This window comes from Cololabis saira, chromosome 10, assembly GCF_033807715.1.
Source record: "Cololabis saira isolate AMF1-May2022 chromosome 10, fColSai1.1, whole genome shotgun sequence".
NCBI classification, from domain to species: domain Eukaryota; kingdom Metazoa; phylum Chordata; class Actinopteri; order Beloniformes; family Belonidae; genus Cololabis; species Cololabis saira.
In genome coordinates this window covers 40828371-40854973 of record NC_084596.1, presented here as the reverse complement: position 1 = coordinate 40854973, position 26603 = coordinate 40828371, and the positions used below count along the sequence as shown (strand labels likewise).

The 26603-nt window shown below is 40.2% G+C and overlaps 1 protein-coding gene across 2 annotated transcripts; it reads right to left on the bottom strand.

Moving 5' to 3' along the window:
* Positions 1 to 337: 337 nt before the first annotated feature.
* Positions 338 to 25477, bottom strand: LOC133453067 (SUN domain-containing ossification factor-like). Of its 2 annotated transcripts, XM_061732920.1 has the most exons (24): positions 25253 to 25477; positions 19637 to 19748; positions 19220 to 19339; positions 18584 to 18798; positions 18385 to 18492; positions 17179 to 17323; positions 16981 to 17089; positions 15386 to 15510; positions 15209 to 15276; positions 14995 to 15102; positions 13955 to 14060; positions 13027 to 13047; positions 12123 to 12178; positions 9999 to 10081; positions 9740 to 9796; positions 9585 to 9650; positions 8676 to 8766; positions 6843 to 8153; positions 6675 to 6762; positions 5642 to 5746; positions 4447 to 4601; positions 4277 to 4368; positions 1461 to 1516; positions 338 to 1377 (listed from the first exon to the last, which is right to left on the bottom strand). In XM_061732920.1, the coding sequence occupies exons 1-24, from the start codon at positions 25315 to 25317 to the stop codon at positions 910 to 912; spliced, it is 3930 nt and encodes a 1309-aa protein (XP_061588904.1). In that variant the 5' UTR covers positions 25318 to 25477; the 3' UTR covers positions 338 to 909. The 2 variants fall into 2 exon arrangements, with proteins under 2 accessions (XP_061588904.1, XP_061588905.1); XM_061732921.1 differs by lacking the exon at positions 13027 to 13047.
* Positions 25478 to 26603: the final 1126 nt, after the last annotated feature.

The window sequence follows — 26603 nt, the reverse complement described above, 5'->3', positions numbered from 1 at the left end:
GCATCAACAGTCTCTAACCCTGAGGTTTTCCTTCAGGCTGTTCCTCAGACGTGGCCGTAGTAGTGAATTGATGCCTCACCGTGGGTTACGGTTCTGACTTTGGGAATGATTAAAAGGCCAGAGGACCTCAGGGTCCGCCAGAGTTTATAGGGTAAAAGCTGATCAGACAGATAAGAAGGACCGAGACCGTTAAGAGATTTAAAAACTAAAAAGAGAACCTTAAAATCTGCACATGAGTGGTGGTCTCACATGGGTGGAGACCACCTCAACCTGCTCGGGAGTACAAAGATTGAAGAACGCAAACGCAAACGAGCTCCAGTGCAGTGAGATAAATATAAACACCACAGAACGAAGCAGAATCACTCCAACATCGCCGTTTTATTTGGATCCTTTTCCAAGAAATTCCCCAATGTTTTGTTCACAGCCTCCACGGGCTTCCCCCGCGGTTTATTTCAAGGTTAGATGACATGAAAGGAATAGTATAATGATTGAAAAGATTCCGCAGTGTCGGATGCTCAGATAAGATTGTGGCCAAGTTTCAAATAATGAACGGCTTCGACTCAGACATGTTATACCGCAAGCGCTAGAAAAAACCTACTATAAATTAGTGCCAAAATAAAAATACAGACCTGGAAATGATTGTGTTCCTTAAATGTGTCGGGGTCAAAACCCACACATGCATTTACTCACAAGAGAAATGCTTTGGATGCCGGGAAGACGCTTCCCTGATTGGATGTGTAACAAATATAGATGTCCCAACGTCAGCTGAAGCGAGAACATGAACAGAATGGACAGATTGTCTGGTTGCAAAGCGTTAAAGCTGCCCTGATGCCTAAACGGCCGCCTCCCTTCTTCAGGGAACAGTTCCCAGCAGTCACTGAGGGGAAGGGGGGGGTTGGTCCCCCGGGGTCAGACGGGACCCGTGAGCGCCAGCAGCGGGCCAGAGTTCTGCTCTGGTTTCCTGTTCATGATGTCTGTGATGGAGCTGGGCAGTGTCTGGTTCAGCGTCTGGTTCTTGTCCCTGTGCGGGTCGTGCAGCAGTTCCACCAGCGCGCAGCGGGGCTTGGGACGCCTGCGCCTCAGCGCCCGTCTCTCCGCGCGGGTTTTGGGTGGGGGGAGGCCGTCGCAGATGCGGGAGCAGGCCGTGGTGATGCCGCAGAACGACGGGTCGTCCGAGTGCGATCCCTCGGAGCTGCCCTCCGACGGAGAGTCTCTGAACACGGGCTGGAGGAAGCGCTGCGCCAGCGGGCCGGGCCTGGTGACCACGGGACCCCCGTTGCACACCACCACGCCTCCGTTGCACCGCTTGGGAGCGGCTTGGAAAGAGGCTCTCAGAGTCTCTACTTTATCCAAGGGTTTCACCCGGCGACGCCTCCTCTGTGCAGAATACAAGAAGGGGAGAAACACAATGAAGAATCTGAAGGGAAAACTCCCATTGCAGAGCTAAGACTTCAACACACCTTTCTGTTGGCTGGACAGAGGCTTTGCGTCTCCTCTGCAAGCAGCGTATCTGGGCCTGTTGACCAAAGATTGACTTGGTTTTAAATCATTCAGAATATATACAGTAATCCCTTGTTTTTCACAGGGGTTACGTTCCAAAAAGAACCTGTGATAGGTGAAATCCGTGAAGTAGCAACTTAGTGGTAAAACATCAGCAAAAACAGCTGCAACTAGTGGAGAAGACGGGATAACAGCTGATTATCAGCTTAAATTAAAGGCAGTTGGACTTGACAGTGACGCGTACAGTTACCCCAAAAACCAGTGGTCCATGGACATTAATATTTGGTACAGTTACCAAGAACCAGTGGTCCATGGACATTAATATTTGGTACAGTTACCAAGAACCAGTGGTCCATGGACATTAATATTTGGTACAGTTACCAAGAACCAGTGGTCCATGGACATTAATATTTGGCCACGAATCCAGTTTCCTGATATTTATATGTACTTAATTTCTACGCCGGGGAAATACATGAAGCAAAGCTTGAAGGCTTACAAAAGTCTTGACGCTTGGTCCGACTTCAAGACAGGATTTGTTGGTGAAATTAAAGTGATGAGGACACCGAACTTTATGATTTGACCGTTTAACGTGATACAAAATGGGAACCGCAAATCCACGTTTCGGTGCCTGGAATCCAGTTGTTTCTGTGAATTGCAGTGATCCATTTGTCTCCCTTAAGCTCAATCACACAACAACTCTTTCCCATTTTAGATGTTTTCCAGTTGCTCAAACTGAAGGTTTACGCTGCCACTCAGTCTTTCTGCCTTCAGTGAGCGTAAGCCGCTGTGAAGTCCCATCTGTGACGTCATAAGCATTCCCTCTATTATTATAAAAGGCTTCAAATTGCTGAGATCAGCCCCGCCCCACCACGAACCGAGTAATTGGATTTGAACGGGAGAAAATGAAAAATGCTGCTGCATCCTGACTTTACTCTATAGCGTATTTTTCTCCTAAAAGTGCAGGTGTGTTTTTTCCAGAGAAGAACTTAGTTATGGGTCGTTGTTGTCGCTCTTTTTTCTTCTGGGCAAAAAGATTCTCATAAACCGACCGAGGTGCAGCTATGTGCCTGCGGTTGCCTGGTCATGTACTTCTCTCAATGACTATTGGAGGCAGATATTTGGTGTATTTTCCAAAATCTCCAACTATAGCACTTAGCTATCACACAGCCATCTTTGGTGCACCACCTCCGGGCTGTAAAGTCTCAAACTCACAAGTAAATGTAGTATTCCTGCTTATACGCAGACTTATACTTTTTAACTGGAAATCAAATGTCGCCCCGTCATTCCTGCAGATGTTGAGGGATGTACTATCTTTCTTACCGTTAGAGATACTGAGATACAAGATATGTAAAGCCTGCAAAAGCTTCACTTTGGCCTGGAGTCCATTTATAGAATTTGTGGAAAGTTTTCGCTGTCAATGAAGCATTGTATTTGTTTTTGTATCTAGGTATTTATTTATTTATTTTTGTTTATTAATTTCATTCCTGTCTAAGAGCCTTTGGGGTGGGGGGGATACTCGTTCTTTTCTATTTCTGCGTTTGTAAGCTTGATGTTTGTTAACGAAAAACTGCAAAATAAAGTAAAAAAAAGAAAACAAAAAAAAACCGAACATGCCACCATGGATTATATCTGAGACTGTAATGAACGATTCATCAAAGGTCCCGTTCTTGAGCTGCTCACTGAGGCCCCGTTTACACATAGCAATAACAGTGGCGTTTTCATGCGTTTTGGCCGTTCGTTTACACGAAAACGAAGCTCAAAGTCACCAAAAACTGATAATTTTGAAAACTCCGGCCAAAGTGGAAATTTGCAAAAACTCTGTCTTCACGTTTGCTTGTAAACGGAGGGAAACGGACATTTAGGCTTCAGAACGTCACATTATGCCACAGAAACATCACCACACTGCAAAACTCTAAATCTTAACAAGAATATTTGTCTTATTTCTAGATAAAATGTTTAATTTTTAGTCAAAAAAATCTCATTACACTTAAAAAAAGACTCATCAGTGGAAATAAGTGAAAATTTACTTGAAACAGGTGAAAATTGTCAAATAACAAGTTATTTATCTGGTGATGGCTCTTGTTTTAAGTGTAATGAGATTTCTTGACTAAAAATGAGACATCTTAACTAGAAATAAGACAAATATTCCTGGTAAGATTTTGAGTTTTTGCAGTGCAGCGTCATGAGTGCGACCTGTGTTTACAATTAGTTTGGCCACCCTCAATATTTTCTTGTATTTTACTAGTTTTATATTCTAAAGTCACACTTAAAAGTAACTCCACTTCTCTGTCACTCCAAACGAAATACTCTCGTTCATCTTGGAAGTAACTGGAAGTTACTCGTGTCATTTGTTGATGTTTTTTTCCAGGATTCTGATTGGCTAGCATGACTTTATCTTCTCGTTACACTGCCCCCTGTAGGTTTGGCTGCTCATAGCACCTTAACAGCTATTTATGCGGGTTTGTGTAAATGAAGAGATTTTGAAAACAATCTCATGTAAATGATGGTATTTTTCAAAACGTAGAGGGGGAAATATCCGTTTTTGTAAATACCCGGCTATGTGTAAACGTGGCCTGAAGCTCATTGGCCGTTCTCAGCTTGTTGCTAAGCGACCAACGTTATTGACACAGGAAGTGAAGACTGTTTAGCCAACCAGAATGCAGAACACGAAGCACAATCCGTGAAGCAGCGAGACGTGAAAGGTGAACCGCGTTACAGCGAGGGATGACTGTACTACAATTCTATTTAGCCGTTTCTTTAAGGTGAGAATCCTTACATTCAGTGGTTGCTAACTGGAAAGACTCCGAGTGGATGAGGGGGTAAGATGCACTCCTCTTCAAGCCCGTCTCATCACAGGAAGTGAATTGCCTTGAAAGAAACAAATGAGGTTTAAGTGGAAAAGCTGCATCTGATACATAAACCCCCTCACCCCACTGGTGATCCCACCTCTCAGGACAGCAGTACGTGTAGCTCTTGGGTGGGGGCGGCTCCGGTTCTGAGGCCGGGGGAACCGTGATGCGGCAGTGGTTGACGCACAGCAGCAGGCCCAGACACAAGCACAGCGCCAGAGACAGCAGCAGGTAGTTCTGCCTGTCCGCCACCTACAAACACATCGGTGAGCACAAACTCATCATGTCGGAGCAGAGCGACGTCAAAAAGGCTTTCCAACTTTTACAGAAGATTCAATTTAAGAGAAAGACACTTTGAAGTCAGTGAACTAGTATTTGTTCAGGCATCACAAGCACCAGCATTCACAATAAAAAAACTAAAATACTAAAGCTACTAGTTCAAGGGTCGGCAACCCAAAATGTTGACAGAGCCATATTGGACCAAAAACAAAAAAAAACAAATATGTCTGGAGCCGCAAAAAATGAAAAGTCTTGTATAAGCCTTAGAATTAAGGCAAATGGCGAAATGTGGAGAAAAAAGTTGAAATGTCGAGAAAAAAGTTGAAATGTCAAGATTAATGTTGAAGTACAATCTCGAGAAAAAAGTGGAAATGTCGAGAAAAAAGTCGTATTGTCGAGAAAAAAGTCGAAATGTCGAGATTAAAAAGGAAAGGAAAAAGGACGAAAAAAGAAAGAGAAAAAAGAGCCATATTGGACCAAAAACAAATATGTCTGGAGCTGCAAAAAATGAAAAGTCTTGTATAAGCCTTAGAATGAAGGCAAATGGCGAAATGTGGAGAAAAAAGGTTGAAATGTCGAGAAAAAAGTGGAAATGTTGAGGAAATAGTGAAAATGTCGAGAAAAAAGTGGAAATGTTGAGATTAATGTTGAATTACAATCTCGTGAAAAAAGTGGAAAGAGGTGGGAAAAGTGGAAATGTTAAGAAAAAAGTGGAAATGTCAAGAAAAAAGTCAAAATGTCGAGAAAAAAGTCGAAATGTCGAGATTAAAAAAGGAAAAAAGAAAAAGAGAAAAAAAGGAAAAAAGAAAAAAAAGAAGAAAAAAGAGAAAATAAAGAGGAAAAAAGAAGAAAAAAAGGAAAAAAAAGGTCAAACATTTTTGAAAAAGCTCCAGGAGCCACTAGGGCGGCGCTAAAGAGCCGCATACGGCTCTAGAGTCGTGGGTTGCCGACCCCTGTGCTAGGTTGTATCCGGCTGAACAGACAGCGATTCCAGATGTGGGGTTTGTATCTACCTCACTGTGCAGCTGGCTGACTCTGACCGACAAGTTGAGAACCAGCTGGGTCACGTTCTCCAGCTGACCCTGCAGCAGCTGGATGGATTCGGTCTGACGCAGGTCCTGCGAGCAAGGAAACACTGAGAAGCTGTCCACGTGGATTCAGAATCAGGGAAAGGCCAGATATTTTAATCAGGGTGAATAGTTAAAGCATCAGCTGCAACACCTGGTAAACACCTGGCTGCACGGAGGAATCTAATAGCGCTTTTACACTAGCACCTACTCAGCTCTACTCATCTCAACTCGACTCAACCCGGCTGGTTTCTTTTCCATAACAATTCAGCACCTGGAGCAGAAGTAGGAGGTTGGAGAGAAGCTGCTGTGACGTATTTGATTGTGTATCTAAATGAAGAAGACAACAACACTAAAGATGTAGAACCTGGAGGAGATGATAGATGTGCTGCTGGGTCTGTGGCTTGTGTTTGATATCAAGTTAAAAAATGAGAGTGAGAGAGGCTTCAAGCAGCAACGCTTTTTTTTTTTTGTTTGTCTCGGCGCTGCTGAAAAGTCAGCTGGAGCCGTGAGCAGCTATGAAGAGACAGAGCTCCTGGTGGATCTGGTCGTTCCTTATCTCCGTCTAGATCCCTTTTTAATTCTCTCCTCAGCACCAGGTTTATGAACATCTGCACCTCAGAGTTGGATCAGAAACAGACTTTTGCTGCCATTGCCTGTTGAATAAAATGAACAAGAATCCGTCAGAGTCTCTTTCTCTGATTTCCTCCTCCTGACTCAGACGTCTGACTCCAACCCCCCGACCAATCGGTGGCCTGTAGTGTGATGATGTGAGATACAGCCGATTCAGCCGCTTAGAACCTCGGCAGAATAGATACAGAAAAGTATCTACTCTGCACGTTAGACCCCTGGTGGAGAAGAACCAAACCGAGTGGAGGCGAGTCGGGCTGAGTAGGCACTAGTGGAAAAGCGCCATAAGCAGCTTTCTGTTCAAATATGTGAAAAAGTGTCGGGGAAAGCCATCTCAAACATGTCTAACCTGCTCCTCTGCTATTCTGGAAGTGTTCTGCAGTTTAATGATGGTTTTGTTAAAAGCCCTCTGCATCTCCTCCATCTGCTTCCGATACCTTTAGTGGACAGAAATGGAAGAAACCTCATTTAGTATTTCATCAGAGTTGCTGTGGCCGTGTCTTGCTACTCTCCACACCTCTGGCTGAGCTGCTCCAGGTACCGGCCGCTCAGCGACATGTTGACCTCCAAGGCCTTGATGCGGTTGTTGAGTCTCATGAAGACGGACTCCTTCTGGCTGGAGCTGGGCACCGGGTTCCCGTTGGGCTCCGTGCCGTTAAAAGGTTCTGCGTAGATGTCTGAGAGGGACGACGAGGCGGCTGAAGGAGGGGTTGGAGAAGAGGGGCGAAATGGCTGCCCGTTCCCCCCGGAGGAGGGAGAGGCGTCTTCTGCCAGGTCCTCCACTCCGGTCACATGACCGCCGGGAGGCTCCGTCTCCGTTACGGCCTCAGGAAGAGGACTGGGGACCTCGGTGGGAGCAGGGCCGCCTTCAGGTACAACCGGTGGCTCGGCCTGAGTCTCTACGCTCGGGCCCTCGGGGAGCTGATCCGTCTTATCCTGTGTTTGGATGGAGGGATCCACCTCGGGGTGAGGGATTTCAACGCTCGGCTTCTCCTCCGGTGGCTCCGCCGACGGGCCGTCCCCCGGGACGGTGGCTGTGGGTTGTATTTGGGCCGAGCTGCCGAGGGAGGTGGAGGGCTGAGGGGGCTTCTCTTCAGGCTGGCTCTTTGAGGGCCCCGGCTCCTCGGCCGGTGCTTCAGAAGCCGGCGGAGGCATCTCGACGACGGGCGTCGGCGTGGCCGACGTCTCCTCGGAGACGCTGGGCTGCGGGAGGTTCACGGTCTGGCTGGGCTCCAGCGGAGGGGGTTCAGACGCAGGTTCGTCAGGAAGCTGCTTGTCCTCCGATACGACCGCTTGCCGCTCCGGCTCCTGGTCAGAAGCTGGTTCTTTTTCAGGAGGTTGCTGTGCCCCCGTCTCCTGCGGCGGGGGCTCCGTCGACGTAGACGACGGCGGAGGTTTGTGCCGAGTGGGCGTCTGGATGAGAGGATCTTTTTGCTTTCCATCCACTGCTTGGCATTTCCTCTTTTGGGACAGAGAGGCTGAACTCTGCCGCTGCACGTACTCCTGGAGGGAAGCTGCACAGGAGCATGAAGAGGAAGGTGGGGAGCAGTAGCTCCGGCCCCCCGGACGCTGCTGCTCCTCACTGTTCTTCTTCTCTTTACCATCATCCACTTCCTCCTCCTTGTCCAGGAGAGTGATGCTGGAGCTGATCGGTTCTTCCTCTTCTTTGTCTAAAGGAATGACTATAGTTTCCTCTGGAGGAGGAGGAGGGAGCTTCCCCTCGGTGCCGTCAGTAGTGTCCGTCTCTGGTGAAGGGATCTCCACCGACGGGGCTTCGGTTGGGGGGACGCCAGGGTCGGGTAAAACCTGCACATCCTCACCGTCTGGACTGGAGACAGAAGAACCATGTTAAATATTGTAAACGGTAACAAAAAGGACAGAGTTATAACCGCTTTATACCAAGGTCTGTGTGAATACTCAATTCTGATTGGCTGGCAGGTGTACGTTAAAGGTGATAATCTACACCTAGAAAACAAGTTCGGTCAAATTGCCTGATAAGTTTAATATCATTGCGCTGGATCAACACGCCCACAACTAACTCCACCGGCCGGAGCTTCCACCATTTTTCCGTAGCGGTGAATCGCATGATTCAGGCAGCCAATCAGCACAGAGCCTCATTATCATAGCCCCGCCCACTCAGAATCCCTCATAGATAATGAGGTTAGAAACGGTAAAGATAAAGACATGACTCAGAGGCTGAATTTCTAATTTATTTAGTAAAAACAATCAAAAGCTTGTTTTTAAGACATTCAAGGCCTGTTTAAAATAGGTATTAGATGCCATAATAGGTCCCCTTTAAGTTACACAAGAGGTGCAGCAGGAGGTAAATCCGTGGAAAACAGGTACTCACACTGGGGTAAGATCAGTAGTCACCGTGTCAGAGGAGGTTTCAGGCTGTTGAGACGGCTCAGTCGTGTTCACTTCCTGAGATGAAAGGTTGCCTTGAAAACAAGGACAAGAAACATTCACAACGATTAGCTTCAAAAGTTATAACAACTTACTCAATATCAGCATCTTATCAATATAAAATAATGAACTACGACATTATTAGACTAGACATTAGACATTATTTTCGATTAAAATGTCAAGAATCGATTCGATTCTGATTCTTAAGATTCAGAATCGATTATCAAGATTTGATTCGATTTCAATATTGATTTGGGTTAGTGTTATTAAAATTGTTTTTTGAAGCTGTTGCATGAATTATATGACTGTGTAGTTTTGCAACATATTAATACTAGTATTATATTGAGATTCAACAGCAAGTATTGGCGCCTAATGATGCTGTAAGGACCAATCAGCTCCCAGAATGCTGATAGAACTGCTTTCAGAAACATCATGGGGCAGAATTATAAGATGCAGGGCAGAAAACAGAGGACAAATGACACATTCCGTTTTTATTTTTCCCAGTTTTCTGTTTTTTTTGGTTTTTAAGTTTTGAGAATATGGTTTTTAGCATTTTAATGCAAATGTAACCCCAAGACAGTATATAAAGTAATTAAATATGGACAATTTATGCAAACTTTAATGTTTTCATACCTTTAAACATATTTAAAGGCAAAAACATGGCACTAGTTATTTTCCTGTCCAACAAAACATTCCTTTTTTCGGCATAAACAAAAAAAATACCAAGTTTTAATGCAATGATGAAAAAAAAAAAATCTTTAGACATACAATTCGATTTTTAGGAATTAATATGAGAATCGATTTAGAATCGGAAAATGGATCTTTTTCAACACAGGCCTAGTAAAGGCAGTACCTTTCATCTCTGAGCTTCGTCCCAGAACGTTGACAGCAATGTCTTTGACCATGTTCAGAATAGCATCTGAAGAAGAAACGTCAAAAGTTGATCTAGCATTAATCTGAGTTTAGGTCAAGTGCACTCATTTAATAGTGTAGAAGTTAGTTTAAGACCTTTTGCTGATCCAATCAGATTTTTGGATAGATTGGCTTCACCAGGTGAAGGATAGTCTGCAGGGCACAAAAAACACAGTTAAAGCTCTCATCAGCAAAACTCCAGATAAAACGCCTCTAGATCATCACGACTATTTCTTTTTTTTTTTTGTCACGACTATTTCAAAGACACTTTTTTTTTTTTTTTTTCAAAATCACAAAACTTCAGCAAAGAGTTTCCATTACACCAGGTTCCAGATGTCTTGCTCTCAGATCTCACCCAAGTCATCGTCCTGATCATCTTGTCTCTCTGAGGGATCAGCGATCTCTTCATACTCTTCCACCATGCTTGTCCCAAAAACCCTGACAGAAAACAGAACCAGAAGATTATGAACTCCCATCTCACGATGACAGCCGTCCACAGACACCTCTACACTGAAGCCTTATAAGTGGGTTTAACTCACTCAGTTTAGCGCGTTAATTAGATTAATTAATTGCACTGCTTATTAACTCGTTATGAAAATGAACGCAATTAATGAGTGGCAAAATGCGTGAGCATTTTAAATTTGGTCCATTGAGGGACCCGTAGGCAGTACTGGAGTTGAGGGGGGATGAGGGGGGATGAGGGGGGATGAGGGGGGATGAGGGGGGATGGCATCCCCCCCTGAAATAAAAACGGTCCAAATCATCCCCCCTGTAAAACTGCCATCCCCCCTTTCCATCCCTTATGTCATTTCATCAATGAATGTGGTTTTACTGCTATTTCAACATTTAGAGTCATCACCAAAAACTTATCTTCTCATTACAAGCAAAAAAATCTTGTTCCACTGGCAGATTTTTCTACTTATTTCAAGTGAAAATCTACTTCAAACAGGTGAAAATTGTTGTTTTTTCCAGTGATGATTCTTGTTTTAAGTGCAATAAGATTTTTTTTACTAAAATGAGACATTTTAACTAGAAATAGGACAAATATTCTTATTCTGAGTTTTTGCAGTGATCCATTTTACTTATCCTGTGAAGGACAGAGTCATATTGATAAGTTCAGAAAAGTGTTTTTTATTGTTGTGTTTTGATGTATTTGATGTAAGCCCAGTGGATATTTAAAGCTTACAGAAGGCTGCATTTAACTGCTGCTATGTCATTCCTGCAGTATTTCTGCAGCTGTTTTGGTCACTGCTATTATTTGTAATATATTATATTATTTGTAATCAGCACAAATTATCTGTCCCCATATCTGTCCCCCCTGATTTTTTTTTACAACTCGAGTACTGCCCGTAGTTCACTTGGCAGTAACAGGTCACTTCCCTCCTGCTGCTAGTCAAACTAACAAAGCAGTGACAGACCTGGACGCGACTCAGAGCAGCGACTCAGCAAATCTCTGCCAGGGCCTTTGAACGGCAAGTTTATGTATAAAAAGAAAGAAGACGGGACTATCAACAAAAACACGGTGATTTGTACATTTGGTAAAAAAGAATTTTCCTATCAGCGGAGCTGCTCCAGCCTGAATTATCATTTAAAAGCTAAACATGTCTGGACAAGTTCCACTGTAAACGTTACAGCTACTAGTACTTGAAGTGCTGTATTGAGTCAGCTTTAGTTTTAATTTTGAATTGAGAGTCTTCTTAAGTGCCTATTTGGAACTCAGCCTTATTTTATTTCTGAATTTTATTTATTTAACTGTATTTGCATTGCATTTTTTAATAATGCACCTGGCCTAATTGGTTTGCTGATGTACTTGAGTTTTTTCTTTTGAATTTCATTTATGAAACACACTTCACCAATAAAAATGTAGATTTCAAATCTTCTCTTCTTAGTGTATTCAATTGATTAGTCATGCACTGCAATTTTTGCAATGTCCTAGAATTCTAATTCTTTATTTGGGGACCTTTAGCAGATATGATATTAAAATGTGATTAATTAATTATAAATCCTGTAATTAATTAGATTTTTTTTTTATTGCCTGACAGCACTAATGTGAACATTTAAACATATGAACAAAACTAATATTCAGTTCGTCTTCAAGTGAAAGCACAAGAAAACAACAACCACACACATATTTCCTGGGACCTGCTCAACAACTATGCGTTTGTGCAATCTTTTACACGTTTCCATTTTGCAAACGCAGCGACCACATTTGCAGCACCTACCCAAACAAAGGGTCAGATGATTGATGACTAATCCAATATGCAAATTTATACAAAATGTCAGTCAAATTTATGCAAAAAATAGTGGATAAGAAGTAGAATAATGTGCAGCCGTCTATACATGGATGCAGTCCAAGTGCTGCATTCTTGTTGTTGTCTTTAGCTGGTGTTTTGACAGCTTTTCAAAAGTTAAAACCTGTAATCATCACCCTTCATGCTGCATGTTAACTAAAAATATGATTGAATTTTCTGTTGCTTACCGTATTAGACTGAGAGGACAGAAGTGTTCAGAGCCAAAGTGAGAGACCAGCTCCACCTGAAAGGTTAAAGATGAGCAGATTGCAATTCAGATAATCAGAACAAAAATGTGTAGGAGAATAACACCGTGCACAAAAATCATCCCTTCGCAGAATTGGTTACAAACAGCAATGTGGTGATTTTCTTGAGGCAGAAAAACCATGTTCGGTGCAAATGAAACACTGCAGGATGGGCAGAGAGGTACAGTTTCAGTAAATCAGGGTAGCAACATCTCAGTATGAAGTATTAGTCATCTGTTAGGATCTGTTAGGTACAGAAGAGTATTAGGGGAAGGCAGGAGAAAAATAAAAATAATATTTTAGAGGAAGATTTTTTTTTCATTATGCACTTCGAGAAATATTCGAAATGTCGAGAAAAAAGTTGAAATATTGAGAAAAAAGTCGAAATGTCGAGAATAATATTGAAGTACAATTTCGAGAAAAAAGTCAAAATGTATTTCAACTTTATTCTTGAAATTCCGACTTTATACATGAAATTTCGACTTTATTCTTGAAAATGTATGTCAACATTAATCTCGACATTTCAACTTTTTTCTCAAAGTTCACAATAAAAAAAAAATCTTCGCCCCCCAAATATTTTTTCTCCTGCATGGCCCTAATACTCTTCCGTAGTTAGGATACACTTGATTGTTTAAATGGCAGAAAAGGTTTATAATTCCAGGTTATTTCCATTGTTCTTATATGTGACAAGTGTTTTCAAAGCATGTCCTGCCATTATAATGATTTGCAGAAATCAGCATGTTAGATGTGATTTGGTGAGGTGATGATTAGTCTATTAAGATAAAAGTCCCAACAACACATTTTCAGTTCATCCAAACACAGTGCACTACAAGGAGGATAGGCTAACCTTTATGTACTTGGTGAACATCTGAAGCAGCAGAAAAAGGAGAAAGAGAGAGAAATTAAGGAGATGAGAGCATGCAATCCAAACAGCTCTAAACAGTTTGTTGGTAAAATGATGCCAACATCTACGACAAAAAGACTTTCCACGGTGCTTTAGACACATTTTAGACATTTTTAATGAATTTTGAAATTAGAAAAATGTAAAACAGAAGCAATACTGGGGACCAGGACAAGACTTCCTACGCAACGGCTCTTATACAGGTGACTATAGAACGTTGTGACCATTAAAGGGAAGCAGCAAAACAAAACTACAGAAGACAGACACTGCAGTCAAGAGAAATTAAGAGATTATAACAAAAAAACACCCGGCCCAAGTTGAACATCAAGTATTTACATGCAATTAAAGACAAGGACTTTCACTTGGAAACCATTTCTCACTTCAGAATATAAGAAAGTGCATAAGTGAAACTTTGAAATGCTCCCTTAGCCCTTGTTTTTTTTTTTTCTTAGTATAAGAAAGATTGAAAATCGATGAGTGTAAAAGACTCAAAACATGTCTGCTGTTATAACAAAATCATTGAATGAGACATAAAGCAAATTGCCATCCAGTTGTGTCTGGTCACTAAAATGAAATCAATAAAACCAATAAAATGCAACCCAAATGTCTGATCAGGATTAGATGCAGTAAAACAGGTGAACTCCTCCTCAAAGTTTAAATAGTGAAGACACTGTAGAGATCTCTAGAAATGACAAACTTTACAAAAGACACACAGCAGTTGTGTGGAAACAGAGCAACACTATCTGTTTGCAGAAATTTAAAGGCAGATCTAATCATTAAAATTCAGTACATCCAACTATGTCTGACATTTAAGTTTTGAATACAGACGGATATAGTGTCAGCCTGACTGATAGAAAACAAATATTGTGCTCACCTTCACGTATTTAGCATAAAGTTGCTCATCTAAAGGGAAGCTCTGAACTGTGCGTTCGTCCCTGGCATGAAAGGTCCCCAGCTTTAGCCACTTGTTCGTTGGATATCTGCAAAAGTTTATTTATGCAACATTTGAACATCTGGAAGCTCATGCTAACATTGGAAGAATTAATCATTCAATTATCCTGCCATCAGAAATACTATTTTATTTTAGACATCCATTACTTTCAATTTCTCAACAATAATTACATTAATTAATGAGCCAGTGATGAATACCAACTTTGAGATTCTTCTTTTAACTGAAAAGGTATTTGGCTATGGAGCCAAATCAAGGCCAAAAGTTTTGCTAATTTGTAAATAAAATTTGAACCTGAAAATTCTTTTTTACAGTTTCAATTTTTTTTTTCAGTATCAGATCTTTTTTTCAGTTTCAGAACTTTTAATTTCAGTTTCAAATCTTTTTTTCCAGTTTCAGATCTTTTTTTTTCAGTTTCACTTCTTTTTTTTTTTTAGTTTCACATCTTTTTTTTCAGTTTACATTTTTTTTTTTCAGTTTCAGATTTTTGGCCCCGATGTGGCGTGGGGGGCGTGGCATCAACTGAGAGGGGCGTGGCATCATGAGTGACAGCATAACAGATCAGTTATCAGTAGAAGTTTGATTCAACACTGTACACTATATTCACGTGATTGGTAGTGGAAAAAACTGATATTAGTGACACATTTCTGTTTAAAAAGCTGTTTTAGACCGTACTTGGCACCAATCGCAGTATAAAAGCAATAAACTATGCCAGACTGTACAGTTCAACAGCCACACTTTAAAGTTTGACATTTCCCACTTCCAGATACTACCAAGTACGGTGCCAAGTACTACAAGTGAAAAAGAAGTGAAACTGGAAAAAAAAGATGTGAAACTGAAAAAAAAAGTTCTGATACTGAAAAAAAAAGAAATGTATTTATTTTCAAATTAGCAAAACTTTTGGCCTTGATTTGGCTCCATATTTGGCTATATTGGATTAAAATCTTTTAAACTTCAACCCATACCTGTCACTGATAGAGACAAGAAAGTCTTTAGGTGTAGAGGAGAAGAGCTCAAAGTTGGCGATGTCCAACTGCTTCACCTGGATGGGCTCGCAGAGCTCGATGATAAACCTGAGAAACGGACAGGTGGAGTTGAAAACCAACAGCAGACTTCAGATGGATGTGAAAGTAAATATTATTGTGAAAACAGAGCGCAGCAGACTGAAAAGGCACGTACCAGATTTTGTTACTGCAAGGGTTTAGCATGTACAGGTCCATGTTCTCCTTCAGTATGGCTGAAGTGCTCTGGGTTGAAAATGCAAACACATTCGTGTTCATCTATCCTTGTTACACACAATAAAGCAAGTTGGGTTTTTCTTATAAAAGCTGCAAGAAAAGCAGGAGTTTCATGAACCTTAGCATCTGGGTTAGCGCCAAGTATCTTGGCTCCACACTCCACTGACGCGTAGTTGTTGAAGTTCTTCTGGACCTTCTTCACCCTGTGAGAACCTCCGTTGTTGTACGTGTGAGTGGAGAGAGCTGGACCCACACAAACAAAAGGAACAAGGATATGAGGGAGAATTTTAAAGTTCATTCCTTGCCCTCTTGTATTTGAAGTCAAATAAGAATTAGTGCGTTTACATGGGAAGTTTAATTCCTCTCTGATTCAGAATTAAAATGAAATCTGATTTAAAATGAGCAAAAATTACCATGTAAACACCTAGTTCCGAATGAAAATGGCCATTCCAAATTAAACTTAGGCCACGTTTACACATAGCCGGGTATTTACAAAAACGGATATTTCCCCATCTACGTTTTGAAAAATACTATCATTTACACGAACCTGCATAAATAGCTGTTAAGGAGCTATGAGCTGCCAAACCTACAGGGGGCAGTGTAACGGGAAGATAAAGTCATGCTAGCCAATCAGAATCCTGGAAAAACACATCAACAAATGACACGAGTAACTTCCAGTTACTTCAAAGTGTGACTTTAGAATATAATACAGATAAAATATTGACGGTGGCCAAACAAATTGTAAACACAGGTCGCACACATGACGCTGCACTGCACAAACTCAAAATCTTACCAGGAATATTTATCTTATTTCTAGTTAAAATGTCTAATTTTTAGTCAAAAAATCTCATTACACTTAAAACAAGAGCCATAACCAGATAAATAACTTATTTGACAATTTTCACCTGTTTCAAGTAAATTTTCACTTTTTTCCAGTGATGAGTCTTGTTTTAAATGTAATGAGATTTTTTTGAGTAAAAAATAAAACATTTTAACTAGAAATAGACAAATATTCTTGTTAAGATTTAGAGTTTTTGCAGTGTGGTGACGTTTCTGTGGCATAATGTGACGTTGTGAAGCCTAAATGTCTGTTTCCCTCCGCTTACAAGTAAATGTGAAGACGGAGTTTTTGCAAATCTCCACATTTTTCAGAAATAATTTTTGGTGACTTTGAGCCGCGTTTTCGTGTAAACGAACGGCCAAAACGCATGAAAACGCCACTGTTTTTGCTACGTGTAAACGGGGCCTCAATTCCTAAGTAAATGGCTGGTTTATTCAGCGCTGGGCTTGTTTTCCAAACAAAGTTTCAATATGGCAGCACGCAGTAAACGGTGGTCAAGAGCAGAGACCATTAATTTAATAAATAGCTTGGAGGACCTGGAAATAATTAAAAGAACAGATGGCAAGAAACATAAAAATTGTGAGCTTTTCAAAGTTGTAGCGGCTAAGTTTGCTTTTCTTCCAAGTAGACTTAACTTCCGGTCCCCCCCCTATCCAATCAGAACCTTCCCAACCCCCAGACCTTAAGAGGAATTGGAGAAAGCCAATCAAACGTATTTTCCATGTAAACCTCAATTTGGAATTACTATTTCTATGTAAACTCGAAGGAAAATAGTTTAATTCTGAATTATTTAATTTGGATTAATTAATTCCAAATCAAAAAACATCATGTAACCGTGGCCAGTGATCCATGTTTATAATCTGTGATCTTACTCTTATGTTTCTCCACCTCCTTTGCCTTCCACTCATCAAAAGTGGGGATGTCCTCCGGGTCTCTGGTGACACTGGGATCTGTGTCTGTGGCGACAGGGGACCCCAAGTCCTGTCCAAGATAATGAGAAAATGAGGGCTGGGACCGACGTCTCCTCTGGCAGGGAGGAAAGTAGTTCACGTGGCATCCGACTGCCTCACCTGCTTCACCTCCTTCAACATGTGTGACGCGTTGCTCTCCAGAGTCTTGCTGCTCGGCACGGATGGAGGACTCAGAACAGGCTCAGGGTGGATTTTAGTACCTGCAGTGTGAGCGTTGGAAGTGTTCTCCAGAACCAGTGGGGGGCTGCCATGGGAGAGGGGACGGGGGGCAATAAGAGACAATAACAGTGGCACTTGTACGTCTAAAATGGTAACTTTGACCCCATTCTGCAAAGCACTGCAAAAACTCAAAATCTTAACAAGAATATTTGTAATTTTTAGTATAATAAATCTCATTACACTTAAGACAAAACTCAAAAACTCAAAAAACAACAATTTTCACCTGTTTCAAGTAGATTTTCCCGTAAAATAAGTAGAAAAATCTGCCAGTGGAACAAGATTTTTTTTGCTTGTAATGAGAAGATAAATCTTGTTCCACTGGCAGATTTTTCTACTTATTTCAAGTGAAAATTTACTTGAAACAGGTGAAAATTGTCAAATAAGTTATTTTTCTGGTGATGACTCTTGTTTTAAGTGTAATGAGATTTTTTGACTAAAAATGAGACGTTTTAACTAGAAATAAGACAAATATTCTTGTTAAGATTTTGAGTTTTTGCAGTGTGGTTTGTCTCACAAATAACTTGTGATGCTTTTATTTTAAAGATGTACAGTTAGTACGGTTTAAAAACACATACAAGAAAACAATTCTTGACAAATATAAAAATAAGGACCTCTAAAGAACTCAATTTACCTTCTGTATGTAATTCTTTTATTATTATTCTGTTCTTTATGTGATACATCATATACGATACAAATGTAACTCCCTGCATTCATGGCTGGTCATGGATCATCAAATAAGTGACTGGAAATTACATTTTTCAGTTTAGGATATTGTAGGAGGCTAGTTTAATTATGCCTTGATCTTTGTTTATTAATTGTTTGTGTTGTATTTATTTATTTTTTGTTATTATTGTGTCTTTTCTTTTTATTTTCTTATTTTATTTAAATTTTTTACATTTCTTATGGCATATGATATGATATTCTGAGGATTATTTATTATTATTTTGCTGTTGTTCTTTATTTCTGGATGAGACTGTTAAATTGTTTTGCTTTTTTTGACATTTTTGGCGCTTTTAATTTGATGGTGATTTGTTGTTGTTTGAGATAAAGCCAACAATAAACAAATAATAAAATAGTTCTACGTACCTGTCATTGTCATAAGGGTTGTCTTCCTCCTCGTCCACACAGTCCGATGGAAGCAGTTCAGGATCAACGGCTTCAGGAGCCGCTACATCAGGTGCAGCGCTCGGATCACTGAAATGAAACAACAGCAACACATTTCACATGTGATGCATTGAAGCACGAGCAGGGATCTAAACCTATGATATCTACAAAACACGCTTGCCTGTCCGGGATGTCTTCTTGAACACCAAGGATGGGGGGATCCTCTTTATCTGCAGCAGGAATGACAGAGTCGGCGAGGGCCGGCTGCTGGGCAGAGTCCTGATCCTTAGGGACCGACGTTTCAGGGTTTTGATATTCAGAGCTCTGCTCAGTTTGTGAAATGTCTGTGTCGGCTCCCTGCAGCATTTCTGCAGCATACTCCTCCGCTTTAATGGTCTGATGGAAGGATGAAGAGAGGAAATGTGATGGGATGAGCATAACACCTGACCTAATATAATGTTCAAGGATGTACAGGTATAATATAATGTATAATGTACAGGATAATGTATATAAAAGTTATTCTTGATCTAAAAATGCTGTGTTGCTTCAAAAGAAACCAAAATGAGTCTTTGAAGTTATGACTCACATACGGCATGCAAATATCACAGCCCAGCATCCTTGCGTTTGTATTTAGGACTGCAAAACTAAGTTTGTGAGATGAGTTGTGAAAAAGGTTTCTGTGTTTAATTGATTTGCAAACAATGTGTTTGTCTATAATTCTGTTTAAATTAAGATAAGACTACTCTCCATGAGGTATTAGTCTAGAAATACTAGTCATTTCAACAAACTCTCGGTTGTTTTCTCTTATAAATGCTACCTCTGTGTGATGTTTCTGAGCTGCGTCTTGTGCTATCGAATCTTCTTCTGGATGATCGTAGTCTGTCAGCTGCTCATTTTCAGATACGAGCTGGTCAGGTAGGGCCCAGCTCTCCTCATCCTAGGAAAAGAAAAAGAAATAATCATAAAAACATTCAGCAATGTCACTGACAGTGATGACAGAGACAGTTTGGTCAACAGAGTGGAAAAACGCCCATAAATCTCTGACCAGTTCAGGTATCTGAGTCATGCTGTGTACTTGCTGTTGATGTGACCGCGAGATGTTTCCTGTGTGGGGAAATCAGCAAAGCCTACACTGCCAACTATTTTGTCACATGAGCGAACTCTCCCCTCACTAATCTGTGACGACCTTGTGCAACGGGATTCTTTACGGTATCAGATGATCAAACAAAGTTACCTTTTGATGAGTCTTTTCCTCCGACTCCTCGACTGGACTGTCATCTTGCAACGAGGCGATTCCCGGGGCCTCCGTGTTCGACTCTGTGCATCCAACATGGCAACCGCAGGACCTGACCAGGACATTCAGTGCAACAGAGCAGAGAGCATTAAACGGCTGAACTCAATTCAGAAAAACGTGTATTAAGTAAAGACTAGTGATGCACCGAAATGAAAATTTGTGGACCAAACCGAAAATAATAATAAACACTTGGCCGAATATCATAACATACCGAACATGGTTCTTCGCAGTTTTTCCATTTATTTTGCCAGTTTTTTCACCATTGCATTTATCAAATAAATGTGCTTTAGGCATGCTTTTCAATTAATTTTCTTTTTTTTTTTTTTTACAAAATTACAAGGTAGAAATATTTATTTAACATGAACAACTGAACATTTCCCAGCATTTTTTAAATATTCCACCAGACATTATACCAACAAAGCACAATAACTTAAAATAAATAAATTGGCAAAATAATTTTTTGGCCATCTTTGAGCCTACATTAGGCCTATGACTGACTGCTGAAAAATTGTAACATAGGCCTTAAAACTAAAAAAAAAAAAAAAAATGCATTTAATGCATTAAAGTGCATTGTAAAAAAAGTGAAAAAGAAGTGGATAAAACAAAATAAAGAAAAAATAAATTAAAAAAAATCAATCCCTTTCCCATACAAGTATTAATATGGGAAAGGGATGGATTTTTATTTATTTATTCTGTTTTATCCACTTCTTTTGCGTCATCTAAAAGATAAACACGCCGTTATTAATTGTTCGGTTTTTTTCCCCACTTATTCCGCCGAACACCGAAAGTGGTGTTTTTGCTATTTTCGGCCGAACAATTTCGGTTACCGAACATTCGGTGCATCGGTGTAAAGACACATTAATTTAAAGATGAACACTGAAACCCAAAGTCACAGTAAGATGCACCACTGAAGTCCAGGTACCCCAACAAATCCATTTATCTTATCCGTTGGCAGAGATAGAAGTCGAGACGCACGCCTTTGCAAGGAGCATATCTCTCTACATGAAAGTAGGATTGTTGGTAACAGACATTAATAAACAGAAAGAGCCTTTATAGTTAAGTGTTACTTCTGTAAAAATAATTGTAATTTGTATTTTCTTCTGGTGTCTGTCGGGAACTTTAAGTATAGGCCAAAACAACCTTTGCAGCAAAAATGTTGTTAGCACACTGCTGTATTTTACTTTATGAAGCTACAGTAAAATGCAGACATACTGTAGAGCTCACTGCAAAAACTCAAAATCTTAACAAGAATATTTGTCTTATTTCTAATTAAAATGTGTCATTTTTAGTTAAAAAAAAATCTCATTACAATTAAAACAAGACTCATCACTTGAAAAAAACAACAATTTCCACCTGTTTCAAGTAGATTTTCACTTACCGTAAAATAAGTAGAAAAATCTGCCAGTGGAACAAGATTTTTTTGTTTGTAATAAGAAGAAAAATCTTGTCCCACTGGCAGGTTTTTTCTACTTATTTCAAGTGAAAATGTACTTGAAACAAGTGAAAATTGTCAAATAAGTTATTTTTCTGGTAATGACTATTGTTTTAAGTGTAATGAGATTTTTTGACTAAAAATTATGCATTTTAACTATAAATAAGACAAATATTCCTGGTAATATTTAGATTTTTTGCAGTGCTGCTGCAAAAGTGTTGACACCTTTCCATTTGACTCTTAGCTCCATAAACTATCAAAGCATTACCTGTAACCTGTAAGCAGGCCAGGGTTTGCCATCAGGCTTGTCAGCTAATGACGTTCCCTGAACTGATAAATACTTCCGATTCTTCCAGACACGAGGCAATGCTGAGCAACTATGAGCTCATCTGAGAAACAGTCAGCAGATAAGAACATGAGTCAACTTGACGCCTGTCAGAGTCACATGTAGGGAGTAAAAACCCTCGACATCTGGTAACTCTCACCCGTGTTGGACGTCAGGAACCGGAATTCGAGGAAAAGTGTGGAAGTCAAGACATAAAATGACTTTTCAGATAAAACTGTTCCAGCAAATGAGCTGCAGGGATGCTGACAAAAGAGTGCCCACACATTTATCCTTAAACCAGCTCATAGCATGTCTGTACGTTTAGATATGTCATGTTGGCTTACATGACAGTGTTTACAGTCCATATAGAGGACTTGAAGACCCTATTAATATCTCTGACAACAGAGCGAGGGCCTCCACTCACGGCAGAACAGGAACAAGGATTCATCGTAAGGGGCTTCAAATCACAGACATTTCCCACTCCTGTCATCCAGGGCCACACTTGAACACTGACTCAGTGACAAATCCCAGTTTGATTAATGACATTTTTGCAAAACGATCGAGTTTCTATTTAAAGATTAAGACTTAATGCTCTCAAAACCATATTCAAAGTGTTGGTAAAATTCAAGATGCCATGTCTGCTCAGGCTTGTACGATATATTTCATAAAACACTGAACAGAAATTAAGTACCATGGAAATAGATTCTGATGGAGTACAAAGTTGAAGCAATGACAGAAGAAAAGGCTTGAAACGTCACTGTAGCCACAAAGAAAATAGTGTGAAACTGATCTTTGACCGTATAAATGAAATGTCATCACTGCAGCATTTTATCTGATATGATTTCATATTTAGCCCCTGCAAGGCGCTAAGAGATAGGCAAGCCCTCTGAGGAGCTGAGGGCCTTCGCTCTGGCTTAGGTCATTTTGGACAATTAATTGATATGTGAAGTCACAGTCATCTCTGTTATCCAATTTACTCAGCCCAGTTCATTCTGGGCTGGTTCCAGTATTTCATTTACCTAGCAGAGAGGCAGATTTTTTAGCTCAGAAAGTCCCCTTACAGGTATGAAGCTGAAGTCAATTTTTACCCAACAGTTCAAGATTTACAATTTGTCAGTCTCTTGCTCGGTCAAACTCTCGTTTCGTCTCCTACCGCTACAGTTTTGAGTCCCTTGGTGGCACCTGCCATGATGTCCACAGTAGCGCTGTTGTTGTTGATGAGCAACATGGTTGTGTAAAGCACTATGAAGGCATCACTACAGACAACAGGGATGAGAGTCCACAGTTACTTTGGCTGGTTTTGTCCATAGCAGGGATGGGAGCCCATAAGATAATAGTTTGAATACTGATACTAATATTGTGCAACCCTAATAGATGTACATAATACTGTAAGCATCATTATGGGTGGTCTCTTAAACACATACTGTAAATACTAATATGCATAAAATTTGTGCAAAGATGATTTTTTTTTTACTAATGATAAATAGTATTATATGATGCCTTGCCCTCTGGTTCAGAGAAACTGCAGATTTCCCATGTTTTTCTTTTCTTTCGTTTGTTGATTTTTGTTTTTCAGTTGAGTCTTTCTACAGAAATGAGGTGATAAAGTGATAAAACATGTGATAAAACATATTCCTGAAGTGAACTGAATAAAAAAAATAGACTAAAAGTCATCTTATTGAGGTGGTAAGGTCAGCATAGTCTAGTTAGTACAAACAAATGTGTTATCTCACAGGAAGACAAGTATGATCAAATCTACCTGATGGCAGGTAAATAAATACACAATCTCACATTATACTTCAACAACTGACATCTCTGGATAAACACACTCAAAGAAAGAAAAAGTGCAGTCTGTTGTTAAGTCCCCTTTTCCTCTAAGACAGTTGTATGTATCTACAGGACTGTCTCAGAAAATTAGAATATTGTGATAAAGTCCTTTATTTTCTGTAATGCAAAAATGTCATACATTCTGGATTCATTAAAAATCAACTGAAATATTGCAAGCCTTTTATTATTTTAATATAGCTGATCATGGCTTACAGTTTAAGAAAACTCAAATATCCTATCTCAAAAAATTTGAATATTCTGGGAATCTTAATCTTTAACTGTAAGCCATAATCAGCAATATTAAAATAATAAAAGGCTTGCAATATTTCAGTTGATTTGTAATGAATCCAGAATGTATGACATTTTTGTTTTTTTAAATTGCATTACAGAAAATAAAGAACTTTATCACAATATTCTAATTTTCTGAGACAGTCCTGTATGTATGTGAATCAGTGACAGTACCTGCAGTCACGTTTACGTTAGAGTTACATTTCACTGGCGTAAAAGTAAAAATAAACAACTCGGTGTCAACTGGCCCAAACTGTCACCACCCAGGGCTTCGCTCTAAAAGGAGAGCTGATGAAATGTGTGAGAAAGTAGGTCATGCCAACATCCTCGACAGTATCTTTTCCAGCAGGGCGTCATATCTCTCCCCTTTTCTCTGAGAAGCACTCGGAGATCGTTTTACGTTTACTATCCTCTAACGTGATGGCTTACTTACCACCCATTAATCAATCATCTAGTTAGATTTGTGGTTCTGTTAGATTAACACGGACCCAAAGAGCTTGGAGTCTCAACAGGTCTGATATGACAGTCCTGTAATCCTGTCGACTGCTGAGCCAAATGTGTGTAAGTAAAGTCCGGTGTTCTGCCAATTTCTGCTGCTTTGCCAAAAAATGCTCCCTAATGGTTTTCTACCTTTGTAAAGCTACAATTTTACTGAGTTTTACCCCCTAAACCACTTCCTTGTCCCCTCCAAGTGGTCCTTGTCGCTTGCCAGGCCGTCATTGTAAATAAGAATGTGTTCTTAATGACCTGCCTGGTTAAATAAAGGCCAATCCACATACACTGTCGACACTTTACACTGACACTTTATATTCTTATTTATACCACTACTGTCATGTACATTTACATTGTGCATTTACATGTACATTTTTTTGACATTCTTACATTTATATATTTTGTACATACGAGACATGCCTCATTTATCTGCTTTTATTTTATTCTATTATTATTCTTTTTGGTACTTTCAACGTGTTGATGCTCAGTTGTTCTTGCAATTGCCCCTCTGGGATAAATTTCTTTCTGAATCTGAATCTGAATCAAAGACTGAATGAATATCAAATAAAGCGATAGAATTGTAGTTTTTTTTCTCTTTCTTTCCTCTTTATGTAATGCATTCATGTCATGGGTAGTGTATTTTGAAGGATCAAATACTCAACATCCCATATTATCAATTTTACATTGTGCAAGAAATGATTGGCGTGGCAATCAAACTTTGAAAAATCGACTGTGCGCATGCGCAGAACCACAAAGTATAATTTCTCGGCAGGTAACAAAGATTGGCAGAACACCTGGACGGAGGTGAATGAATACAGGTGTGCAGCAACAGCAGGAGGAGACGTTTTGTTGTAGTCAGGTGTCTCCAATGCGGTGCCCTTATGCGTGCCATGCAGCACCAAGAGTAAAAGAAATGCATAAATCAATCAAATCAAACAGGATCAGTGCTGAAAGCGGCTGTCCGTCAGTCAGTCAGTCCGTCCGGCAGCAGCTGGAGCTCCGTCCGGACTGACGGACCAGAGTCACAGACCAGGTGCCACATCACACAAACACAAACATACGAGCTAGCTGGCGCTGTGGTCGCTATAAACCCCAGGTAATAGTGCTCGCACAGGTTTAACCCCCAAAGTCTGACAATGCGGCAACAACGCCTTCAAAAAAAAAAAAAAAGGACATTTTTAAATGCACTCACCAACAAACTACAGCTACACACAGACACACTGACACAAGTCGCCACAACAGTTGTGTCGTCGTCATCCTTCTCCTGCCGGGACAGACATCCTCGCCGTGCCAAAATAAACGTTAATCCTTTTAATTAGTGGGGCTCTTCTGCGATATGTTACATAATTCCCCCTCCGGCGGTTGTTGTGCAGAGTTTGATGTGTGAAGTGTGAAGTGTGATGCTAACCCCTGTCACGCACGCTACTACCTGCTGCGTCATTGCGTCATCGCGCCGATGACCAATCAGCGGCCGCGTCGTTATGGCGCAGTTCAAACTGACTGTTTTCTGGTGGTGTTATGTCGATTTTTGCTACCCTATCAAAAGATGCTACCTAATGGTTTTCTACCTTTGTAGAGCTACAATTTGACTGTGTTTTACTCCCTAGCCCACTTCCTTTCCCCCTCAAGTGGTCCTTGTCGCTTGCCAGGCCGTCATTGTAAATAAGAATGTGTTCTTAATGACCTGTCTGGTTAAATAAATGCGAATGGCTGAATGAATATCAAATAAAAGCGATAGAATTGTTTTTTTTTCTCTTTATTGTATAATGTTCACAAAGTGTAATGCAATTCATGTCATAGGTAGTGTATTTTGAAGGATCAAATACTCAACATTCCATATTATCAATTTTACATCGTACAAGAAATGGTGGGCGTGGCAATCAAACTTTGAAAATCGACTGTGCGCATGCGCAGAACCTCCGAGTAGCAATTCTCGAAGGGTAGCATGTATCGACAGAACACCGGCGCTCATTCATACTGGTGGCCCGAATACATTCGCCTTTTTTCATTCAACATTTTAAGTCTCTAAAGCAGAGATTTCAAGCTTCAGTTCAGTTTGCTAACATCTAAAAACTCTTATTAGTTGACATAATCGCCATCCGTGGTGACATAAATAGTGCAGTGTAATTCCAAGTATGACGAGCAGAAGTCCCCGGATTAGTTTGAACAGCTGATGGAAAACAATAACCTTGAAAATACTACACGGAAATTCATTGACTGTGAGATATAAACTACCTGTAAATGTATTCTGGATTATCTCGAAAACGATCTCACTCAATAAATAGAGTCTAAGAAAAAAACAACTCAAGTTTTAATACATACATAAACAATATACAAGAAACGTTTAAATGTGGGTATACTTATTCACATAGTATGTTTATTTTTTCCAAAAAGAATGCTATGAGAAAATGTTGGTGTAACCCAATACCATCTTTGCCTCCGAAATTTGGTGGTGTAAAAAGTATAGTTTTTATTGCAGCCCGTTTTGTTCCACTTTACCAGGATTGAGTGTCGTTGAACATCTGATCACGTGACCAGATCCC

Excerpts from the sequence above, each read along its gene's own strand:
- LOC133453067 (XM_061732920.1), bottom strand. The coding sequence starts at position 25,317 with ATGACGACGACACAACTGTTGTGGCGACTTGTGTCAGTGTGTCTGTGT. Across the intron at positions 15,103-15,208 it reads CCTTGCAGTAACAAAATCTG|GTTTATCATCGAGCTCTGCG; the intron begins GTACGTGCCTTT and ends TCCGTTTCTCAG. Across the intron at positions 8,767-9,584 it reads ACGAAGCTCAGAGATGAAAG|GCAACCTTTCATCTCAGGAA; the intron begins GTACTGCCTTTA and ends CTTGTTTTCAAG.